Here is a 23,405-nt window from a genome sequence, read left to right as displayed (position 1 = left end):
TCATAAAACACTCAGATTCCCTGTTGACTGGCCTCCTGAGGCCCTTACAAGTCAAATACAGGAGCTTCTGGATCTGACCCTCCCAGACCACCCCCTGCCCATGTCTGGGGCCCACCACAGGCCCACCACATGCTCACCTCTTCAGCTGCCCAACCTGCCCTCTCTGTTCCAGGTCCATGCTTCCCTCTTCCACACCACTAGGCCTCCCTCACTTTGCAGACGTCTGTCCTACAGGGTTGGGTGGCTGGCACTCTGGTCTCCCTCACACCTGTGGTCCCAAAGCCCCTGCCTTATTCTGACTTGAGCCTGAGCTTCCGGTTCATAGCCTCCCCTCACTCCTGGGATGTGACTTCCACTTCTGTGGCTAAGTCTTTGTTTTCCTTTTTTGCCCTAATTCTCTCCCAGGCTACAGGCCTGAGAGCATATCTGGCCAATCTGGCCTGGACCCTGGGCCCCCCTCCTCATCACAAGTCCCTGCATGTGTGCCTCCGAGAAGCTCTTCTGGGTCCTCTGTGTGTGGCTTAGATGCGCTTAACCTGTTCCCCAAACCTGACCACCATGTCATAGGTTCCTCCTTCCCCTCCATGTGTGGCACGTGCTTGCCCTCCCCGTTTACCCTCCTCAGGCCTCCCAACTGCTCATGGGATCTGGTGTCTACTCCCTCCCCTTCCCAATGCCCTTCCAACATGGAACAAAGGGCCACACCCTGGGGGAGCAGGAATCTGTGTCTCTCTTAGATGGAGATGACAGACTGAACAAGCACTCTCGGCCTCAGATGCCACTTGGGGAGTAGACTGAGTGGACCCTGGAAACCTGGGCTGGGAGGACTGGGCAGGGAGACTCCAGGATAGGGCCAGCTGGGGCTCCCATGAAGTCAGGCCCAGGGACGGGAGGCAGCTAGGGCAGGAAGGGGCTCATTGGGAACAGGCCTCTTTACAGACCTTAAGGTGGGACATGAGATAGGGCTCTGGCGGTGGCTCCACCTGTGTTAGCCCAAGAAGTCCTGTTTGAAAGGGGGAAATCAGATCAGGAAGGTGTGAGTGACATTTCCTGGCCTGAAGATCAGGCATGTGTACCCTTCAGCTTTGAAGTCCCCGGAGTGGCCCTTATCAGAGCAGGTGTTGTGTAGTCTGGGTGCTATCTTAATGTGTTTGTGGAGCGGCCTGAATTTCGGGGCTATCTCTGCAGCCTGGGCTGCCAGCCAGAGGGAGCCCCGCATTCTCTATAAAGGCTGTGGGAGTGGGCACTGGCTAGAGCGGTGGCCAGACCCAGGTCCAGGATGAGGTGTCTCGTGGTGCTACTTGCGGTCCTTGCTCTCTCCCAGGGCACTGGGATCACCAGGTGGGTGTCAGGCCCCAGGGGAGGGGACGGGCATCGCATGCATCGGCTCTGTGTGGGTCTCTCCATGGTCTTCCAGCCATTGTTCCCCTGGGGAGTCCTCAAGGAAATGCTGCAGTTTCCCAAGATCGTTGCTCCTGGTCAGTCTTTTTTTTTTTAAAGGAACTCCTTTCTTTCTTTCTTTCTTTCTTTCTTTCTTTCTTTCTTTCTTTCTTTCTTTCTTTCTTTCTTTCTTTCTGGCTGTGTTGGGTCTTCGTTTCTGTGCGAGGGCTTTCTCTAGTTGTGGCAAGCAGGGTCCACTCTTCATCGCGGTGCGTGGGCCTCTCTTGTTGCGGAACACAGGCTCCAGACGCGCAGGCTCAGTAGTTGTGGCTCACGGGCCTAGTTGCTCTGTGGCGTGTGGGATCTTCCCAGACGAGAGCTCGAATCCACGTCCCCTGCATTGGCAGGCAGATTCTCAACCACTGCGCCCCCAGGGAAGCCTCAGGTCAGTCTTGCCTTTGTGTTTTGGGCCTTTCCCTCTAAAGCGTTCCGTTACTCTCTTCAGGGCGTGGTGAACGAGAACAGGGGGTCAGATGGGCTGCCTGGGAGATTAAGGGCATGGCTTCTGGAGTTAAACCTCCTGCGATTTGATCCCCAGCTCCATCACTAACGTAACTCTCTTACACCACTTAACATAAATTTGTAAAGTTAGGATGAGAGAAGTATCCATCTTATGGGGTTGTCATGAGAGGTATATGAGTTAGTATTTGTAAAATGCTCTGAACAGTGCCTGGCACATTGTAAGAGCTATGTGTGTATCTGTTAAACAAAATAAAGTTCTCTTTATTTTGTCCAAATCCTTTGTGGGTGAAGTTCCCAGGTTCTCCTCCCAAAATAATAACTGATATTTATGGAGCTGCTTGCTACTAGGTGCCAGACACTTAACTAGGTCTTTACCTATACTATCACTAAGCCTCAGGGGTTAGGTAGATATATTATTTGCATTTTACAGATGAGGAAACTGTTGTTCAGGGAGGGTCCCTGAGCTGCCCAAGGCCACATGGTTAAAAATGGAGGAGCCAGGACTCGGTCCCAGGTGGTCCCAGTCTTGGTCCCAGACTCTTGCCAGTGACGTCACACTACCTCTGGTTCCCAGGTTCGAGCCCTGTCAAGGCCTGAGCCCAGGGAAACCTGAATCCATCCCTGGGAAGCAGGATCCCTAAAAAGAGATCTAGTGTCTTTGACCAGTGGGGGCTGCTTGTGGTGGTCCTGAAAGTGGAGTTCTTCCAAGTGTCCGGCATCTGGTAGCCTCAGCACAGGCCTGGAGGCAGGAGTGGGTGGAAGGTTCGTGGTGGTTGGAGCCTGTGTTCAGGGCCGCCATAGTGGGGCGGTGGACTGCCTTTGATGCTCGCTTGCCCTGAGGGAGGCTCTCTGGGTCTTGTGTTGTGATGGGGCAGCTCAGCAGAGTTGCAGTTACTAGTGTGGGAGTCGGCAGGCACTCAGCCAGTGGATCTTGTAGCCAGTGAGAACCAGAGCTGGAAAAAGCAGAAAGCACTGGGGGCTTGGACATGGGAAAGGACAGCTGTGGGCTTGCTCCCAGGAGCTCAGTCCAGCCTCCTTCCTTTTGGGCTGAAGTTCTTTTCTATCATCATAGACAAAGGCTGAGAAATGTCTCGAGAACCTTTCATTTATAGGTCAGGTCCCAGCTGAAGTCACACCTGAGGGCTGGGGGTGGGAGGCGCCAGACGAGAGACCATAACTCACATATGAGGTTGTTCCATGTGGGATCCATTTGGGACATGAACAACATGAGAAAACCCGTTTTCTTTATGGGTCTTAAACCTGCTGCCATTTTATTACTCTCAGAGCACTTTCACACCTGTAGTCTCCAGTTGTCCTTAAAATAGGCCCACGGAGGAGGACCATGTGACTCCTAGAGCTGGGAGGGACATTGGGAACCATCACACTCCAGTCCTTCAATCTGCAGGAGAGGAAACTAAGAGCCGGCGAGGTTAAGCCACTCAGTTGGCCCACAGCAGGGCCCCCGAGACGGCTGGAAAGGAAGAGATAATGCATTTTGCAGAGAAGAAGCTGAAGCTCTGAGGGCTTTGGGGAGACCAGGTCTTGAACCAGCTTCTGCTGTTTTCCTTCTTGATTCTCTTCCTGCTGATCTGCCTCCATCACCCAACATCTAAATTCTAACCAAGTTCCCTGGGGACCACACTCTGTGCTGAAACCCTTTGAAGAATTTCCACCCATGTTAGGCTGCCCAGAGAGCAGAGAACAGGGGTTGGCAAAGGGTAGGAGCGCTGTCATAGCATTTTCCAGGGTGTGCGGGACACCGTTTTTCTCTCCAGACAGTATGCTCCTGGAGGGTAAGACTGTACCCTTTTCCCCATTGTGTCCCCTGTGCCCCATACGGTGCCCGGCACATAGTAGGTCCACCGTAAGAATTGGAGACTGAATGCGAATACGCTTAGTGTCTTTCAAACCTTGGAGTTGCAAAACTCATTAGCGGGTTATAAAATACATCAATTGAGTCTCCACCAGCATTAAAAAAGAGAAAGGAGTAGGAAATGTCAGAGTGCATTGCATTTAGTAAGGGCTGGCGCGGATTTGTGAACTGACGTAGAGTACAATTTTTACTTCGGGTTATGGTACAAAATTGGGGGAGTGGCTTATGGAGCCCAGAGCCTCTGGGCACTTCTCCGAGGCTGGGCAGCCCTGTGGAGATGCCCACCTCATCACTAATTCTTCCCCTCTCCTCAGGATCCCTCTGCACAAAGGCAAACCCCTGAGAAAGGCACTAAAGGAGCATGGGCTCCTGGAGGCCTTCCTGCAGAAACACCAGTCTGCCGTCAGCAGCAAGCACTCCAGCTTCGGGGAGGTGGCCAGCGAGCCCCTGAGCAGCTACCTGGATGTGAGTGGCTCTGCCCGCCTCCCCGTAATGATTCCCACACAGTGTGTTGGCTGCCCCCTGCCTCCTTCCTTCTTGCAGGGTCATGGCGCCCCGGGGGATGTGAGGCCGTCTCCCACCCCTCAGTATCTCCCAGGGGCCAGCAGGCCCTGTAAAACCAATCCCTCCACCTCAGACGACCTTCCTGCGGACAGCCTCCCTCGGGGGTACATGCTCTGCTCCCAGATCCAACCTCATGCCTGCATTTCTGGGCCCAGGGAACCCATGTCTTGGGCTGGGCTTGGCAGAGAGGGGGCAGCTGGTGCCCACTCTCAGCTGCCTGGGACATGGCAGGAGTGCCCCCTGTGCCCTCTTCCTTTTTGGAGACTGTCTCTCTCATCTGTCACTCTTGGCAGTAAACAACCTGCTGTTTTTCTCTTCTGTGCCCTCGTTTCCTTATCTAGGTCATCCCCATCCCCACCCCGGCCCCAGTACTGACCCGTGGGGAGAGCGGGAAAGGAGGGGTGGCCAGGACAGCTCGGGTCTGGGGTCCGTACCTAGCTGGTGCCCCATCACTATGTCCCTGCCCCTGGCAGGGTGGCCCAGGCTCCCTACCAGACAGGGCTTACCTTTTGGTCCAGTGTATGCTTTGGGGGCTGATTCCAGCGGTGGATGTAGGGCTTGCGGGAGGGGCAAGCCAAACATGGCTGGGGTCGGAGCTCAGCGTGGGGACCGGGGATAAAGAACTCCCCCAGGGATCCTCCTTCCGTTTCTTCCCCCTCAGCCTCCTAGGTCTGTGGGCAGAAAGCACGGGGCCTACAGAACTGAACAGGCTCCGTGCCGAGCATCAGCCCTCACCCCCCTGCGGTGCCCCCTGCCCTCACCCAGTGCTGTCTGTCCTCAGAGTCAGTACTTTGGGAAGATCTACATTGGGACCCCGCCCCAGGAGTTCACTGTGGTGTTTGACACCGGCTCCTCCGACCTCTGGGTGCCCTCTGTCTACTGCAAGAGCGACGCCTGCCGTGAGTGACCCCCCCCTGCCCTGCCCACCCCTCTGCTCTGCCAGCCACAGTCAGCATGGTTGGGGGAAAACATGGGGGAAGGAGAGCTTGCTTGGACATGCCCAGCCTCGCTCAACCCTTCCAAATGGCCACAGACTGGGAAGGTGTGCAAATCACAGGCTGATGTATAAAGCACCAGCGAGAAATGAGGGAACTTTGCTTTTTTCCTTTTTTTTTTTTTTTGGCTCTATTAGGAGCCAAGGCAGACTCCTTACCCTCCCGGGTCCTCAGTTTTTCTTTCTATAAAATGGGGCTACAATATGCCAGTGGGTCCTGGGAGAATGAAGTGAGAGGTACTGAGTAAACTTTTTGTTGTTTGTTTTTTTTTTTTGGGGGGCTGAGTTTTTTTGGGTCTTTGTTGCTGTGCGCGGGCTTTCTCTAGTTGCGGTGTGTGGGCTTCTCATGGCGGTGGCTTCTCTAGTTGCAGAGCACGGGCTCTAGTTGCGCGGGCTTCAGTAGTTGTGGCACGCGGGCCTAGTTGCTCCGAGGCATGTGGGATCTTCCTAGACCAGGGTGCGAACCCATGTCCCCTGAACTGGCAGGCGGAATCCTAACCACGGCACCACCAGGGAAGCCCCTGAGTAAACATTTAATATATGTAAATAATTTATTTCTCCCACAATCCTGGGAGGTTGGTGCTCTTTTTATCCCCATTTACCAGGTGAGGAAACCAATGTTTAGCGAAGCAAAAAGAGTTGCGGGAAATTACAAAGCTGGTAGAAGCCGGTCTTGGGAAACCACAGGGATGGTTTTCTTCTTCCTTTTTTTTGTTTGGTAGCTACGCAGGTAGCACTGGGGGTCAGAGAGTTGGGTTGAGCAGCAAGGAATAATTTTCTTGCTTATTTTCAGTAGAGAGAATCGTTAGTATTTAGACGATATGCTTACAAGACCTGGTGAGGCTTCAGCCCCCACTGGCACTGTCGAGTGGTGAGAAGATGCTACAGGCCCCACTAACCCTGAGTCTGTGTTCCAGAAAATCACCACCGCTTCGACCCAAGCATGTCGTCCACCTTCCAGAACCTGGGCAAGCCCCTGTCCATCCAGTACGGCACAGGCAGCATGCAGGGCTTCCTGGGCTACGACACCGTCACTGTGAGTGGGGCTTGGGGCCAGCCAGCCCTCACCTTCCCCCCCAACCAGCCACTCTCCCACCCAGACACCCAGGCTCTGGGCTGTGCCCCACCTGACAGGCTTCTCTGGGTCCGGTTTCCATCCTCCTAACCCTTTTCTCACTTGACCTTGCCATAGTGAGTCCTGAATCCTGAGTCTGTGCCAGTTCTGAGTTCTTCAGCGCCACGTGTGTGATCTCATTTTAAATTTAGTTCTTTCAACAGCCCTTTGAGGAAGGTATTCTCATCCCCATCGTTCAGATGAGGGACCCGAGGCTCAGATGAGCTGATAACTTGCCTGAAGTTGCACAGCTGGGTGACGATGGGAGCTGAGTGTCAAACCCACGTCTCCGACTCTCTGGGCTTGACCTCACTCTGGATCAGTCATAGAGCAGCATCTTCTTTCATGTCAGAGAGCCTCTGTGCCCTCTGGACAAGGGCTCCCCTTGCACTTGTTCCTTTCTGGCTTCTGAAGTACTTAATACAGTGGCCAGCACATAGTAAGCGCCCAATACATGTTAACATCTTTCTTTTCGTCCTCATCCACCATCTAAGGTTAAAAATCAAGCAGCATCCCTTGGTGCTCTTCACCTTGATCTGCCTTTAGTTCTTCCCGGGGTCTGGCTGAAGTCTTTTCTACTTCAAGCCCAAAGGACACAGCCCTTCTCTGCTGACAGCCCTCTCCTCAGCTTCTTCCCTTGGCTGGGCAGTTGCCCTCCCAGCTCAGGCCTCCCCAAGAGTCAGCACCAGAGCCCCTGGCTGAGGTGGCCCAGCAGACAGACCTCTGGAAGGCTGATTCCCCTGCCGAGGTTTTGCTATTTTCTGCTATTTTGGGTTCTGGGGGGAAAACCTGCATCTTCACGGAGGAGCTGGCCCTTGCTGTGGGCCTGAGCCATGGTGCATCTTGCTGTCTTCGCTCACCCACCTTGGGCAGGGGGTGGGAGAGAGAGGCTCAGGGGTCAGGACCTCCCTCCCCACTGCCACCCACAGAAGTCTCACATGAAGTGAGAATGAGTGGGGCACCCAAGGAAGAGAAAGATCTGTGTGGGTGGAGCAGGGTGAGCTAAGGGACCAGAGGAGGGAGAGGAGGGGTGAGAAGCAGGACCAGAGCATGAGGGACTCTAGGACACAGGTTTCACCCTGAATACCTTCAGGAGCCTCTGGAACAAGGGGTGACATGATGACGTCCACTCTCAATTTCGCTTTGGCTGCCTGTGTGGAGGATGGGTTATAAGGGGACAGAGTAGAAGCAGGAGGCCTGGTGGGTCGCTGTGGGAGCTCAGAATAGGCTAGTGGACGCGTCAGCCTTCCAGGGAATTGGGCAGGTTGATAGGACACTTCTTCGCAGAGCGCCGATAAAAGTTCACTGATCATACATTTACTAAGTGCTCGATAAATGTTCAGCATTCATGTTCTTTAGTCTAAGCACTGCCTTGCGATGCAGGTGTTATTATTCCCTGTAACAGATGAGGAGACTGAGGCTCAGAGAGGTACTTGTCCAAGGTCACACAGCACACGACAGAGCAAGGATGCACTGCGGGACCTTTTTAGATGCAAACTGCATGCGTGTTCTTTCTGTCCATCATGCTGCTCCCACGGCTCTTCCCTGGGAGATGCCCTGGTGCAGCAGCTGATGGGAGGGCTTCAGGCTGGCAGAGGGCCTTGGAGCGTCCCTCGTTTTACGCCCTTCTTTGGGCTCACCCCCAACTTCTGCGCCACGAGCCCTGCTGTCCGCACCCCCAGCCATGCTCTCTCTTCCCCTGCCACCCAGTCCCCTGCCTCATCAGACCAGTTCCCTCAAAACCACAGCACAGAGCTGGGAAAGGTGGCTTTTCTCTCTTAAGCTCACATAACTACGCTGCCTAAAAGAGGGAGGGCGGGCTGGCAGAGCCTGACCGTCGACCTTTCTGGGTCCTCTGCCTGCAGGGCCCCCTGGTGGAGGTCACTCTGCCTTTCTTGCAGGTCTCCAACATTGTGGACCCCCAGCAGACTGTGGGTCTGAGCACCCAGGAACCTGGTGACGTCTTCACCTACTCTGAGTTCGATGGGATCCTGGGGCTGGCCTACCCCTCCCTCGCCTCTGAGTACTCGGTCCCCGTGTTTGACAACATGATGAACAGGCACCTGGTGGCCCAAGACCTGTTCTCGGTTTACATGGACGGGTAGGAGCTGCGCCCAGCGTGGGCTGGACTTCCACGTCCTGGCAGGGACTGTCGCCTGAGGAGTGTCCACCCCGTGGGGACACTGCAACACAAGGGTAGTCACCGGCATCCAAGCAAACCTCTCCTTGCTTCCAGGCACATCCAACCTCCTGTCTAAAGGTCCCCAGCAGGGTCACTGACGCAGCCAGAGTCCACCGGGCCAGAATTTGACTTTCATTTCTGGCATGTAAAAAAGGAAGCCTGAATCCATCTCTGCATAGGGGCTTTTAACCTCTTTTCTTCCAAAGCGGCAGGCCTCAGTAATCATTTATTGATGTCACTGAGACTCACAGATGTTTAGAGCAGGCTCTAAAGGAGTCCAACCTTCTCCTTTCAATATGCAGGCAACTGAGGCCCGGGCGGGATGGTCACCCTCAAACTGGTGGACGAGCGATGTCTGGGGCGCAGGGCTCCTGACTCCCAGTCCAGTGTTCCCCACTCTACCCGCCTGATGGGGCAGCTCTGCTAGACAGAGGGGTGGGTGGCAGGACTGGCAGAAGGGAACCGCACCCAGGAGAAGGAGCTGGGCAACCCAGGCAGGGGGTAAATAGGTGCATTCACTCATTCATTTACTCAGTAGATATTTATGGGCCCTTACTATGTGCAGGGGCTGTGCTAGGAGACGGGGATACATCAGCAAACAAGACAAACTGGGAGTCAACTTTTTAGCAGGGGAAACGGACAACACACGCATCATAATTACGTATACAATTATGATGACGGTTGTGATAAGAGCACTCCCTGCAGGGGAGAGCTGCACGTACTGAAGGCTTAATAGTGACAGGCAGCCCAGTCTGACGAGGTATGTGTGTGGAGAGTGGCCAGGGGAAGCTTTGCTGAGGCCTGAGTGGGTGATATACAGGTGAGACAAAGGGATGGCACATTTTAGGCAGTGGGGTGGCATGTGTCAGAGCCCGGAGGTGGGACGGAGTTTGATGAGGCCAAGGAACAAGAGCTGCAGAGTGAGAAGCTGGTAACCCGCAGTGTGCCAGTGTTTCCTGGTCATGAGACAGAGTCCCAGAAGCAACAGAGAGGGTTTGGGCTGGGGTGGCAGTTTTCATCCAGAGCATGTGGGACCTCGATGAAGACCCCTTCCCCTACTCGAGGCCAAAGGGCTGGGGGCAGAAAGCCTTGAGTGGAGGGGTGCAGGGACACAGTGGCCTGAGCAGAGCCTGGCAGGCACGTGACCTCCTACTTCCTGACCTCCCCTCCCACAGTAATGACCATGCTCTGGGCTCTAGTGCTGCCTCAGCCTGGGTGGGTGCTGCAGAATTCAGAGAGAAAGGATGCTGCAGCTGATATCAAAGAAAAGCCTGGAGTACCGGGAAGGTGGGAGAGCTCATGTGAAGCCTTTGGGGTGGAGGTGGGTGTTGGGGGCCGGGAGGACAGTGCGGCAGGGTCTGAATCGCATCTAACCCTGTGTGGGGCTGGGCTACCTCCTCACAGAGCCAGGATGTCGGAGTTCCACATCATGACTTTCCTTGGTTTCAGGAATGGCCAGGAGAGCATGCTCACGCTGGGGGCCATTGACCCGTCCTACTACACAGGATCCCTGCACTGGGTGCCTTTGACCTTGCAGAAGTACTGGCAGTTCACCTTGGACAGGTGGGTGAGTGGCAGCTGTGGCCCCGCCAGAGGCTGCCTCCAGGTGTGGGGATGTGAGGGTCTGGGTGTCAGTCTGGTAGCTGGTAAGACCATCACATTAGCGTATGAATCAGATGCTCCAAGGCCAAGTGTCTTTGTCAGTGAGGACCCTAAACCTTCACTTACACTTGATTAATAAGATTAGCTGTGCTTATCCAGCACCGAGACCTGCCAGGCATTGCGCTGGGTGAGGATATGACTGCCTGGCTTAGTCTTCACTAGAGCCCTGTGGGGGTGGCACTGCGATTATCCTCATTTTGTAATTTACTAACATCGACTTTGAACCTCACGACCATTTTCCCTTGAGGAAATCAAAAACAGGGTGGTTAATGTACCCATTTTGTAGATAAGAAGCCTGAGTGTAAGAAGACTGGGGAATTTGCAGCAAATAAATGGCAGGGGAAAGCTTGAAACCAGATCTTTGGGCAACCAGTGTGGTACTCATTCCACCCCTTAATGCCTGTGACTTTGCTGTTTCATTGAAGTTTCTGTCCCATAGAAGGTCAGGTGGCCTCCACTGAGCCACTGAGTTGGGAGAAAATGGTTTCGGGTCTTTTCTCTGAGTTCAGGAAGTTATGGGGGCTCCAGAAAGGAGCCCAAAGAAAAGGATCTGGGGTGGCTGGACTTCCTTCCTGCCAAGGATCCTGGCAGGGGAGGCTAGGAGGGACCCAGGGCGGGAGGGGTGGATGATGGTTGTGCTGCGAGGCCATCCTATTTCCCCTCTGCAGTGTCACCATCGGCGGTGTGGTGGTGGCCTGTGATGGTGGCTGTCAGGCCATCCTGGACACGGGCACCTCCATACTGGTCGGGCCCAGCAGTGACGTCCTCAACATCCAGATGGCCATCGGAGCCACACAGAACCAGTATGGTGAGGTGAGGCCAGACCCTTATCCCCACCTCCCCAGACCCCCCTCAAGAGGGAACCCCTTTGCACATGGAAGAAATGACAAAGGGAAATGGTGAGGGGTTTGGGATTCCTGCAGGGGTTGGGATTTCTTGGGAGGCCTTCAAGATGGCCTGGCTTTTCTAGCTTTGGCTCACTTGCTGTTGGAGGTCCCATGTCTCGTGCAGTGGCTGCAATCTGACTTCCTGTCCCCAGGGAGGGTCATACATCCCTGACTCACTGAGCTTTGCTACACCCTCTTGTACCCCTCCACCCATGGGTCTCCCCTCTTCCTCCCTGACAGCTAAGTGCTCTCAGTGTCCTTGGGAGCTCTGGCTGGGCTTGGAGGGGAAATGTTGAGGCAAACAACTCCTTGTCTCGAGCTGGTGTCTGTACCTGGGCTGGTCTCCATTTGTGTGACTCTTTTGAGGTCTAAGGACCTCCCTGGGGTCCTCTGAGTAGCAGGTCCCTCCCCACTTCTTGGCTGCAGTGCAGAGGAAGAGGTCCCACCTGGGACTTTCTCTGCTTCTGGCAGTCAGATCACATCCATGGTCCTTCTAAGAGGACCTCCCTCTGGTCTTTAGTTTGACATTGACTGCGGCAGCCTGAGCAGCATGCCCACGGTGGTCTTTGAGATCAACAGCAGAATGTACCCACTGACGCCCTCTGCCTACACCAACCAGGTATGAGTCTCCGGAGAGGAAACCTGGGCTCACCCAGCTCCCCTCCTCCCTACTGGCAACTCAGCACATTGGTGATAAGTGGCATGGGCTAGATGGAGAGAGCAGGACGTGCATTTAGATCACCTGGCCTTTCGGAGTGGGGCCTGTTGTCCTTGGGCCTCATTTGTGGCTGCGGCAGCCTCATCCTGGGAGAAATGGTGCAGACAGGAAGGACGGAGCCCAGCGGCCTGAGGGAGGGTGGGATGGGCGGGACCACAGCCACGCATAGGAACCTCCATCCACTGCTGGCTTCTAAGCCCTGGGGCCTAGGGCTTTGTCTGGGATTTTTCTTGATAACCTGGGCTTTGTGGAGACCCAACCCTCATGCCTACTGCCCTGCTGGCTTCAGCTTTGACCTAATCCTGAGCACCCCGAACTGTCAAGGCCTTGGGTCCCCAGGCCTGTTCTGGCTGGTCACCAGGGCCGTAGGTGCTGAGAGCAGGAGGGCAGGGGGTTGGGGAGGACCAGTGAGGGGGAATGGGGAGGGGGCCCACCAGGTGATCTTGGATCTGACACTTCATTTCTGAATGTCAATTTTTTCATCTGTTGAGTAGATGAATCTGATACTTGTTTGCTTAGCTCAGAAGGTGATTTCAAGGGTGAGAGGAAACAATAGATGAGACAGTGATTGGGGCTGGGGTCCGGAGAGGCACAGCCACTGGGGTTGGGACCAGCTTCATGTCGGCCTTCCCTTTCCCAGGACCAGGGCTTCTGCACCAGTGGCTTCCAGGGTGAAAATAATTCCCAGCAGTGGATCCTGGGGGATGTCTTCATCCGGGAGTATTACAGCGTCTTTGACAGGGCCAACAACCGCGTGGGGCTGGCCAAGGCCGTCTGATGGCACCGCTGACCAAGAGCCTCGCTGTCCCCAAACACACGCACATACACACATGCACCCGCACGCATGCACACACACATGCACACACATAGGTGAGGTTTTCAAGCAGACGGTTCTCAATAAATACTACGTCTCTGCAAAGCCTGGCTTCCTTTGGGGCTGAATCCCTGCACCGCTCTGGGGGTGGGATGTGACAGTCACGTGGTGTGTTCGGCAGAACTGGGGCCACATGGGTAGGGGAGCACTGGGGACACTGTTGATGGATGGAGACTTTCACAAGGGAATTGGCCATTTCAAGCTCAGGTCAGGTTTTTAAAAGCAAGACCAGTCTTGCCTTCCTGTTCTCCTACTCCCCGTCTTTCTGGGGAAAGAGTGCAGTAAGGGAGACCTTTGCAGGATGACACTTGTGCCCGGGGAACAAGGGCTTGAGGTGGGGCCGAGTAGAGAATATTGGCCTAGGGAGAGAATGGTTCTAGTTCTATTAAGAGAAGGGCTTGACTGCCATTTGGAGAAGACATTAGTGGAACAGGCAGAGGGTTTCTGGGAAGGTCTGAGGGCCCTGAGGTTGCTGTGGGGAAGAACCACAGCCCAGAGGCCCATCCTCAGTCTTAGAGGCTCCACACCTGACTCGCTAGCGCCTGAAAAGTAGCTACATCGCCGGGGCGGACCCATGTCCACCGGCTCACAGAGGCTGACATGTCAAAGGTCAGCAAAGACCACAGCTGTCAGTGAACAGACCACGCATACTCACAGGTCCCTGCAGCCTTCTGAGGAGGGGAGAGGCCACCGAGGAAATACAAATATCGGGGGGTCAGAACAAGGGCCTCTAGGCAGAGGTAAGAGGCTTTTCTCAGTCATGCTACTTTGAGGTGCTGTGAGGGGCAGGCTGGCCACTCCTGGGGAGACCCCAGTGCTCGGTCACTTGGCAGGAGCTGTGCACGTTTGCTCCCTCGACCCTCCTTCCCTTCTCTGCACCCCTTCTTTTGACAGTCTTTTCCCTAAAGGGGACGGTACCATTGATCAGCCTTCACTTTTCTAAATCACAGCCAATCTCGCCCCCAGTACAGTCACTGGGCTTTAAGTCACACCTTTATAGTAGCTGAACTCTCAGAAGGCCTTGGAAAGGGGGCTGGGACCACATTATTATCTAGTCCCTGCCCTCACTGTATCCTGACCACACGTGCCCTGCAAACACCTGAGGGGCAGGTGAGTCACGTGGCATGTCTCAGAGGGCCTGAAGCTACAGGTGTGGCTGTGACACTTCACAAAGGAGGCCGTCCTTTAGGAAGGGGGCAGGGGGCTCCCACAGGAGCTGCGGATGGGGTCCTGTTGACGGGACCCTCTGGGGGCATCTCCCGGGGTCTTTCCCAGCTGTACCCAAGGACAAACAAGATGAGACCTGTGGAGGTTGACTTCTTCACAAGGGAATGGCAGATGTGCCCCTAAGGTGGAGACGCTGTGGCATTGGCTTTCTCATCTGTGGCTGAGCAGCCGGTCCTGGCCGTGGAGGGAACTGGGGACCGACCTCTGGTAGGGAAGAAGCAGGGCTGCACCGTGGTGGGTGACGTGGGAGAGGAAGGGCTCAGGCTGCAGCCCTGGGGAGCTGAGGGGCCTGGGGTGGGTTTGGGCAGAGGACACAGGAGAATGTTCTGGGACTTCAAGGGCAGAGGGCAGCGTTGGTGCTTCAGCCTTATGGGGTTGGGGAGGCGAATGTGGTGCTGAGTAAGTTCTGGCATTAGGCACTTTGTAAAATCTAAGACCAATACTGCCTGTTTGCCAAGAATGAGACAGAACTGGGCCACTTTCATTATTTTTAGGCTTCCTGTAGATTAAAAAAAAGCCAAACAGGCTCACAAAAATTGTGTTATATTTCAGTGGTTTACCCTTAACAAATTGTATTTTAAACATCCAGACCTCAATTGGAGGTAATGTAGAAAGTCATCGTATTTATGTGATGACTTTCATAAATGGGAAGCTTGGACCAAATGGTCCCCCACCGCACCCACTGCCCACCTGGCCCGGGTAGAGACCCCTGTTCTGAGGGGGCAGCGCCTTCTGGGTCTCATGGGCCATGGCAGCCTCACAGTCTGCTCCTGGGATTTCTCCTGGTTGCAGAGAAAGTTCTGCTTGGAATGTTCTCCACAGTCCTACCCTTTGTCAACTTTTAAGGGTCCTTCAAATCTCCCTTCAGTCCAGACCTCTTTAGGATCTCCTGACCAGGCCCGGTTTGATGCCCTCCTGTGGTCCTGCTGGGCCCAGCCCTTTCCCTAGGGTACACTTGGTATTTTTATTTTCTTGTCTGTCTCCCTCACGGACAGTGGGCTCCCTGAGCACAGACACTGTGTACCTCTCTTTGATGTCTTGGAGGCCTAGCTCATGGAATGCCCCTATCAGGTATTGTTGCACGAATGAGTGAATGAATGGACAAGTGATTCACTCGTCCTGACAAATCATACTACTCACTGCTGGTCTCCTCTTTCCTCCCCGTCTTCACAACCGCCCGCCCTCACTGCACACTCAGGCCTGCTCTCTACCTTTTCCCTCCCATTGTGAGCCTGGGGAATGGCTCGGCACATGCTGGGAGGACGCTGAAGGGGAGAGAAGTGGCCAAGCTGTCTGTAGGGTTTTAAGTTTCTGCCAAGGGGCCCACACCAGGCTCTGAAGCAGGCCCAGAGCACTGGGGGTCTGCAAGGGGATAAAGGAGCCTTGGAAGGGGCACATCTGCCATTCCCTTGTGAAGAAGCCAACCTGGAGGCCAGCGAGATGTGATGCTGGGAGAGACCCTGCTGGGAGAGACCTGGCTGACTACCAGGTCTTCTACCTGCGCTGTCTGCTGGCGAGAACCAGGGCCTGGAGGGGCAGCTGAGGAAGTCTCAGTGGCCATTCACGTCCACCCTCTATGCAGTTGCTGCCATCTGTCTGCTACCGTGGCCACACCCAGTACCCTGCAGGGTTGGCCTCTGGGCATTTGCTCATGCCGTTCCCTTCGCCTGTTTTCTCCTTTCCACTCTGACCTGTGAGCTGCTCCTCACCCTTCAAGACCAGCTTTCAGTGTCCTCTGAGGTGACACCCACACTGCACCAGACTGCCGGCTCCCAGCTTCCTAATTGCTCGGCAGGGATCTTTAAAACAACGTTTATCTTGCCTTTGTTATTCACTGACATGTTGGTCTCTCTGCTAGAGTCCCTGATGGACAGCACAGCATTTTTACTCTCTGAATCTTCAGTGCCCAGGGAACTTCCTGGCACAATGTGGAGGCTGAGAAAGAGCCCAAGGGTGGCTTATGCCTTGTGATATGAGTGGGCAAGTCTCTGACCCGGTGGCATGAATCATAAGTGCTGAAAAACACGGGCTCTCTCTCTCTCACAGACACACACACACAGACACACACACACAGACACACACACACACACACACACACACACACACACACACACACGAGTCTCCAGGTCTCTTATCAGTCCCTGCTCCGCCCCTGGCCCTGAGTACACACAGGCAGAGGCCTCAGGCCTAGAGCCCTATTTCCAGTTCCTCTCCCTCCTTGTCACTCATTTTCCTGCCAGTTCTTCTCTTGCTAATGAGAGGAAGTTTTGGCCAGAGAGAAGCTTGGAAAGGAAGTCTTTGAAATGGAAATGTTATGACAAAATGATGGATTGTTTTCTGGGCTGTGCAGTTTGTTTCTTGCTTGCAGCAGCAGAAGGGGAGAATATCTCTGCACCGGGAATGGCGGAGGTTGCCCACGTCAGGAAGCCCTAGACAGTAGGAAATGCAAGTGAAACACACACCAAAAGCAGGAAGCCGGTGGTGGGAAGGTAGGGCAAGGGAAAGCCCCAGGCAGGCAGAGGAACATGGCCTGGTTACTGCCCAGTAACTCTGGTTGGAGCTGCGGCCCCCGATGGGCCAGGGTGGGCAACAGCTTCCTGCTGAGGCCAGAAGAAACATCTGGTGTAGACTTCGACCATGGCCACACCTACCACCCTGCGGGGCTGGCCTCTGGGCCTTTGCTCATGCTGTTCCCTCCATGTGATGTCCCTTTCCACTTTCTCTGACCTGTGAGCTGCTCTTCATCCTTTAAGACCAGCTTAAATGTGCCCTCCTCTGAGAAGCCCCCTTACTGCACATGATGCCCACCTCACCCAAACCCTCCAAATGGCAGGAATACTCGCTGGCTGACCCCTGGCCACTCGGTTTACTTGAGGTTAATTAGAATTGTCACCTGTCTTGTTTATTAAAAAATGTATTTTGAGTACCTACTGGGTGTGAAGCTCTGCTCTATTCACCGTGTCCCTCAGTGGACACAGCACATGGAACCTCCACCCTCATGGAACTCTGTGGGGGGCACAGACTGTGGAAACAAGAAGTGTGTAAACTGCATAGCATGTTCGAAGGCTTTGAAACTGATAGGTGTCGTTTCAGGGGGCTCCAGGAGCACTGTCCTTTATGTCTCAGTGCAGAAAGAATTCAGTGAGAGGCAAAGTGATAGATAAGTGACTTATTAGAATAGGACGTTTGTGAGGCTTACAAGCGGGCAGGCAAGCGTTGTGCTGCCCCGAGTGCTTAGTGGGTTACATTTTTATAATCAGAAGAAGACAGGGGAGGGGGAGAAGACCTTCTTTGTCTTTCTTGAGTAGATGTCACGTTTCCATAAATGATTGTTTTTTGTGTGTGTGCCCACCACTGGGCAGGTTGTAGGCCTTATTCTCCACTATTGTTTTATTGTTTTTAGGGCATTGTGTACAGAGCATGTCCTAGGGGTCAAAGGGCATGTTTTGGGGGTCATTAACTTATTGAGCTCACTGGGCGGGATATAGGTCTCATGCTACCACTGTTTTGTTGTTTTATTGTTTTGGAGCATGTCTTGTGCCTCTGTTGCATGATTCTGTGCTAATCAAGTTAGCTTGATTTTGTTGTTAAGCAAGCCAATCTGGCTCTGATGTTAAGTGACCAGTTCTGCTTTATGAGTCAAGCAAGCCCGCATCGTTTCAGGATTTTCCCATGACTTCCTGGAGTGATCATTAATCTTACTGTGGTCTCCCAAAGCCCCTTAAAGTTCCGTCTCTATCTACAATTCCCTATTGGGGTTTCTAAGCTGACTATTTGATTATCCTACTCCATCCTTATCAGTCTGAAGCTCCAAGGGAGAAAGTAGAGCCGGGTGACATGATGCAGTGCTGTGGGGAACACACTTGCTCTAAAGCGAGGTGAGAATGGTAGGCTCCGTGAGAAGGTGATGTTTGAGCAAAGACGTGCAAGAGGTGGGAAGGCATGTGGCTATGAGAGAGAGACGAGCATTATAGGTAGAAGGAACACTGTGTGAAGATTAATCAGCACTTAACCAATAGAAGTTGCTGGTAGATAAATAAGGATACATTATTTTCTGCTCATGCCTCTTATGTTTCTAAAGAGATGACCCTGTCTTTGAGGGCAATAATCATGTCTCAATCCTTTTGTATCCTTCATAGCACTTATGTGTTTGGCACAGAGTAATTGTTCAGAAGATGTTTGTTGAACAAATACACACACTCCAAACTGTCGTCTAAACGCTTAAGAGCATGAGGCAGCCCAGCACTTGTCCTGGAGCGCCCTCTGGTGACCTAATCTCAAAAGCCAACTTTGTATACATTCTTTGGTATCTGGCAAGATTCCTCCTTATCACCCCAGGCCAACCAAACAATAGAATTCACTCAGGGCCTACTACATACAGGGCACGGTGCCAGCTTCTGCAGGAGGCATTGACTCACAGGAGATGTGGTCCCTACCCTCAAACCCCTCACTCACAGGACCTCTCGCTGGTTAGCCTTTCCCTTCTCAGTCTTTGTTTTTTTGGGATCCTCCATCTCCATCTTTCTGGATCATCTGTCATACCAGAATTACATTTTGAGCTAGAGCTGGCCAGGTAAGGATGTGGCGAGTGTGTGCCTGAGGGACTTGGGGGCGGTGTTAGCCCTTCCAGGTCGGCCGAACAGCCCTCCATCCCAAGGAGTTCCAGCTCCAGGGAGCTTGGTGAGCAGCGGGGACCTGCTGCATGAGATGCTCCCTGGAGTCGGGCTGGGGCTGGTAAGGTGCAGACCAAAGTTGCCTCCCCATTCTGGCTTGTAGAATCGTGCCTCCTTTTTGGAGACTGCTCACGCCCTTCGCCGCCTCGTCTGGGTGAAAATAAAGTTCCATCGGAGGTGCTGGGCCTCCCCTGTTTTGTCCTTGTCTACCCCTCTGGCTCGGACCGCGAAACCTAAGAGTCTCTTTCTTTCCCAGGGCGCTGTCTAGCATTGAGACCAGAATAGCTGTGTCCTTGAAGCTTTATTTTTAGGGCCTGTGAGAGGCATCAAGGAGCTTCCTGGGTAAGGACAGCCACACCTCCTGCAGCTTTGGACTGTGACCTGGGAAGTCCTGTAAGCCAGGCCCTCCCGTGGGAGCACCAGATCTCAGCCACGTTTCCCAAATCAACTCCCTGGGGGGCATTTCTCATCGAGAGAGTCATTCATAAGCAGTGGAGTGGACTGTAGGCAAACTGGCTGTCCGATGCCTAGGCTTGTGCCCCTGGGACTCCCAGGGTCACCCTGGTGGCCAGTCTCTTGACCTCAGCTCCTAAGACAAAGAGGCAGGCAGGCCTAAGCTGGAGGGATGCTGGGGCCAGAACTCTAGTGCCTGCACCTGCGGCCCTGGCGGGTTTGGAAAATATGCAAAGAATAGAGAATCTCGAAGCACTTTCCTGAGTCCATTTCCGGGGAGTCCCAGACACAGACCAGTTAGGGAGAGAAGCTGGGATCTGAGAAGCTTCAGGAATGAGAGACCTATTGACAGGCTAGGGCAGAAGGCGCCATATGGATATTCTAGTCATTGGTGGGCTATGGATTTGGACAGTATTCGAAGGGTTTATGTAGACACAAGAGGAAGAGGAAGGGCTTTCTGCCACCCACAGTGTGCTCCCTTGCAGAGTTCACTGGGCACTTGTGCCTGTGTCTCCCGGGCCTCTTTGTCTCCTCTGCCCACTCAGACCTCTGCGTCTTCTTTGCCTTGAGAGGTGTCTTAATGCTGTAGGGCTGCCGTAACAAAATACCACTGACTGGGTGGTTTAAACAACAGAAATTTATTTCTCTTGGTTCTGGAGGCTGGAAGTCCAAGATCAACGTGTCAGCAGGGTGGGCTTCTCCTGGGTCCCCTGTCCTTGACTTGCAGATGAGATGGCCACCTTCTTGCTATGTCCTCACATGGCCTTTCCTCTGTGCCTGCACATTCCTGGGTATCTCTTCCTCTTCGTATAAGGACACCAGTCATATTGGATTAGGACCCCACTCTTAGGACCTCATTTAACCTTAATTGCCTCTTTAAAGGCCCTGTCGCCAAATACAGTCACAGTGGGGGTTAGGGCTTCAGCATATAGGTTTTGGAGCGACACAGTTCAGTCCACAACACGTGGCATCCTGAAGGGGTGTCCTCCCTTCCCCACTGTGTCTGTCAGCCCCGCAACACCCAGCTGCTCATCTGTCCTTCCCCATCCAGTCTTGAAAAGTAAATACCACCCCCTCCCTGGGCGGTGGGGAGGCTAAAGCTGCCTTGCCTGCTTGGAAACACTGCAGCTCCTTCTGGGACTGCTCAGGCCTCGAGGGGGTACAAGTACTAGGTGGGATTCAGCATGTCTCCCCCAACAGGGGCAGAGGGACACTGAAAAATCCCTTGCCCCACTGGAGGTTCCTGAGCTAGAGAGGTGAAAGAGGGTGACACAGGGGACTGTGGCCTTTCCCACGCAGCTGGCGGCCCTGGCCTGAGGTCTGGGACAAATATTCTGGGAATTTGCCTGGGCCTTGTCAAAGTGAACGCTCTCTCACGCTCTCATGAAATATTTATGGAACATACCTAGTACTAGGTGCTAAAGCCACGGTGGTGAGCAAAACACAACCTTCACCCTCTTAGAGCTTTGTAGGGGTGTCAATTATCAGGAGCTTTATCATGGTGAGATTTATTGGAAGAGACTATGTTTTAGAATTTAAATACTCTGTCCCATTGTTCTTGCAATTGATTGCAGTGTCCTAAAAAACCTGGTAATTCCAAAATCAAACTCCATCTGCCAGACTCTTTCTTAGGCCTATGAGTGTCTCAGTTGTTAGTCTAGAAGGTATGGTCCCCGTTCAGCTTGTGCTTCAGAGCCCCTGAGGCGGAGAATGTCTTTGCATGGAGGAAAGGGGAGCAGGCCTGGCACCCTGAAATCTCACCCACACAGCTGCTCTTCCAGCATGCCCTACGCTGGCTCATGGAAGCCCTTCCCTCCCTGGGGCAGCCTATGACCAGCTCCCTCCGCTCTGCTACTCCTGATGGGCCACCTGGACTTCACCAGCCTCTGGAAAGGGCCCCAGATGAGATGTCATTTTTATAGTCCCAACAGGTTTCGAGGGAGGATCTGAGAGCTAAAGCCAGAGGGCAGCCGAGAGCTGTGACGTGACGGGGACATCTGGGAAGGGGGAGTTGCTGCAGGCTGCTCCAGCAGAGGCTCCGCAGGGCTCTGGGGCCCAAACTGGGCTTGGCAGGCTGGGGAAGAGGCACCGCCTCTAGGATTTGCCTTGAAGCTTTTGGCAGCTTTGACTGTCTCCTTAGATCCATTGGTGGGCAGCCCCCAACGTCTAAGACCCTGGAGCAGATGACTCTCACGTCAGGCCTCCTGGCACTGCAGAGGATGTCTGGGGGGGTGGGGTGGGGTGGTGGGGAGGTGCCCTAAAGGCTGTGACCTCAGTCTTTGATGAAATAAGACCTGATCCTCCAGGGTGGGCCTGGTTCAGGGGCTCTCTCACGGGAGAGCAGAGGCTGGACCTTGCTGGCAAGTCACCTCTTCTTCGGGGGGTCTCTGATGACCACTGCTGCCATCACCACGTGTTCCCCAGTTAAAGGTGTTGCTCCCTTTAACTCTCTGGCTCAGGCAGGGGTACACGGCTCTAGTGCACAGGCTCTGGATGACACAAAGTGGAGTAAACAAGAGTGACATATCCCCAGGTGGTCAGGTTTAAGAGCTATGTGTTGACCCACTCTATCTCCTGGCTGATTTCTTTATAACAGATACCAGCTGTGTTAGTTGTCTATTGCTGTTGCTACAAATTAGCACAAAGTTAGTGGCTTGAAACAATACAAATGTATTATCTCATAGTTCTGGAGGTTGGAAATCCAAAATTGGTCTCAGTGGGCTAAAATTAAGGTGTCAGGAGAGCTGCCTTCTTTCAGGGAGCTCTAGGGAGAATTGATTTCGTCGCCTTTTCCAGTTACTAGGCTGCCTGAATTCCTTGGCTCATGGCCTTGTCACTTCGACCTCTGCTTCTGTTGGCACATCTCCTGACTCTGACCTCCTGCCTCCCTCTTATAAGGACCGTTGTGGGTCCCACCTAACCCAGGATCACCTCCCCCACCTCAAGATCCTTAACTTAGTCACATCTGCAAAACCCCTATTGCCATGTTTTGTTTTGTTTTTTAATTTTATTTATTTTTGGCTGCGTTGGGTCTTTGTTGCTGCACATGGGTTTTCTCTAGTTGCGGCGAGCGGGGGTCACTCTTCGTTGCCGTGCATGGGCTTCTCATTGTGGTGGCTTCTCTTGTTGTGGAGCACGGGCTCTAGGCACGCAGGTTCAGTAGTTGTGGCTCGCGGGCTCTAGGACGCGGGCTCAGTAGTTGTGGCACACGGGCTTAGTTGCTCCGCGGCATACAGGATCTTCCCGGATCAGGGCTCAAACCCGTGTCCCCTGCATTGGAGGGAGGATTCTTAACCACTGTGCCACCAGGGAAGTCCCCCTATTGCCATGTTAAAGTAACATATTCAAAGGTTTCAGGAAATAAGACGTGGACATCTTTGGGGACCGTTATTCTGCCTCCATGTCATCTTATTGCCCTCTGCCCTGAAGCTCATGTCCAGATAGTTTCCATCCTTGAGGTCTGGATCCAAGAAAGGGAAGTTGTAGTAGAGGCAGGGCCCCCTCCACCTGCCCAAGACCCTCCTCCTTGGAAGACTGACAACGAGAATCCAGTTCCTTCAGAGAATACCTTGCCCTCTTCCACACGGGGTGACCTTTCTCTATGGCTGCTGCAGGACCAGTTCATTAGAATACCATCAAGTACTCCCAACATCAGCACCCCTGCCCCCAAATCATAGCAGGATAATCTCCTTACAAAAACTCAGAGAGCCAAGGACTGAAGCTAAGACACCACAGCTGGACACTTGTTCCTCAAAATCCCATGCCCCATCCACCAAGCCTGCTGATTTCTTTACTAAGAATTGTTTCTATGAAGGGAAGGAGAATATTGGCATATAGATATCTAAGTTGGGGAGAGGGTACCACTGTGGGGGAAGGGAAGGAACTACCTCCAGAACCTGGAACTGCCAATGCCAAGGTGTCCCCCTGAGGTCCCAGGGCTGGTACCTGAGTCCAGCTGGGGGTTAGACTTGATTCCAAGTCCTCAGGGAGTATCTGGTCACCAAAGTCAAGAGACTGGAGAAGATGGAGCTGCCTTGACACTAAGTTTTAGAGAAATAAATAGAAATGCTTTGTTCTCACTGTACATTGTAATTGTATGGAATTTCTTTCACTTGAAGTGGTACTGTCTTGATAGAGAAACAAGTTTTTAAAAGTTTAGATAAATTTGAGGATGTCAGACTGGGTTCAGCTCCATCCTTGCCATTCATTAGCCCATGTGATCATGACATTTCTGGGCCTCAGTTTTCTCAGCTGTAAAATGGGAACACATAAGAACTACTCA

General features: G+C 53.4%; 1 protein-coding gene across 1 annotated transcript; it reads left to right on the top strand.

Annotated features, from left to right (window-relative positions):
• Nucleotides 1–247: 247 nt before the first annotated feature.
• On the top strand, nucleotides 248–15,689 carry LOC309638823 (chymosin). The gene is made up of 10 exons (XM_082415246.1): nucleotides 248–1,341; nucleotides 4,090–4,240; nucleotides 5,121–5,238; nucleotides 6,251–6,369; nucleotides 8,349–8,548; nucleotides 10,079–10,192; nucleotides 10,960–11,104; nucleotides 11,699–11,797; nucleotides 12,537–14,081; nucleotides 14,122–15,689. Exons 1-9 carry the CDS (start codon nucleotides 1,280–1,282, stop codon nucleotides 12,672–12,674), a joined length of 1,146 nt encoding a protein of 381 aa, XP_082271372.1. The 5' UTR covers nucleotides 248–1,279; the 3' UTR covers nucleotides 12,675–14,081; nucleotides 14,122–15,689.
• The last annotated feature ends 7,716 nt before the right edge of the window (nucleotides 15,690–23,405 follow it).

This window comes from Balaenoptera physalus, assembly GCF_965194825.1.
Source record: "Balaenoptera physalus genome assembly, chromosome: 1".
Lineage (NCBI taxonomy): Eukaryota > Metazoa > Chordata > Mammalia > Artiodactyla > Balaenopteridae > Balaenoptera > Balaenoptera physalus.
The sequence above is the reverse complement of the archived record's forward strand: the minus strand, read 5'-3'. Positions and strand labels throughout refer to the sequence as shown.

Excerpts from the sequence above, each read along its gene's own strand:
- LOC309638823 (XM_082415246.1), top strand. The coding sequence starts at position 1,280 with ATGAGGTGTCTCGTGGTGCTACTTGCGGTCCTTGCTCTCTCCCAGGGC. Across the intron at positions 10,193-10,959 it reads TGGCAGTTCACCTTGGACAG|TGTCACCATCGGCGGTGTGG; the intron begins GTGGGTGAGTGG and ends TCCCCTCTGCAG. Across the intron at positions 11,798-12,536 it reads CCTCTGCCTACACCAACCAG|GACCAGGGCTTCTGCACCAG; the intron begins GTATGAGTCTCC and ends TCCCTTTCCCAG.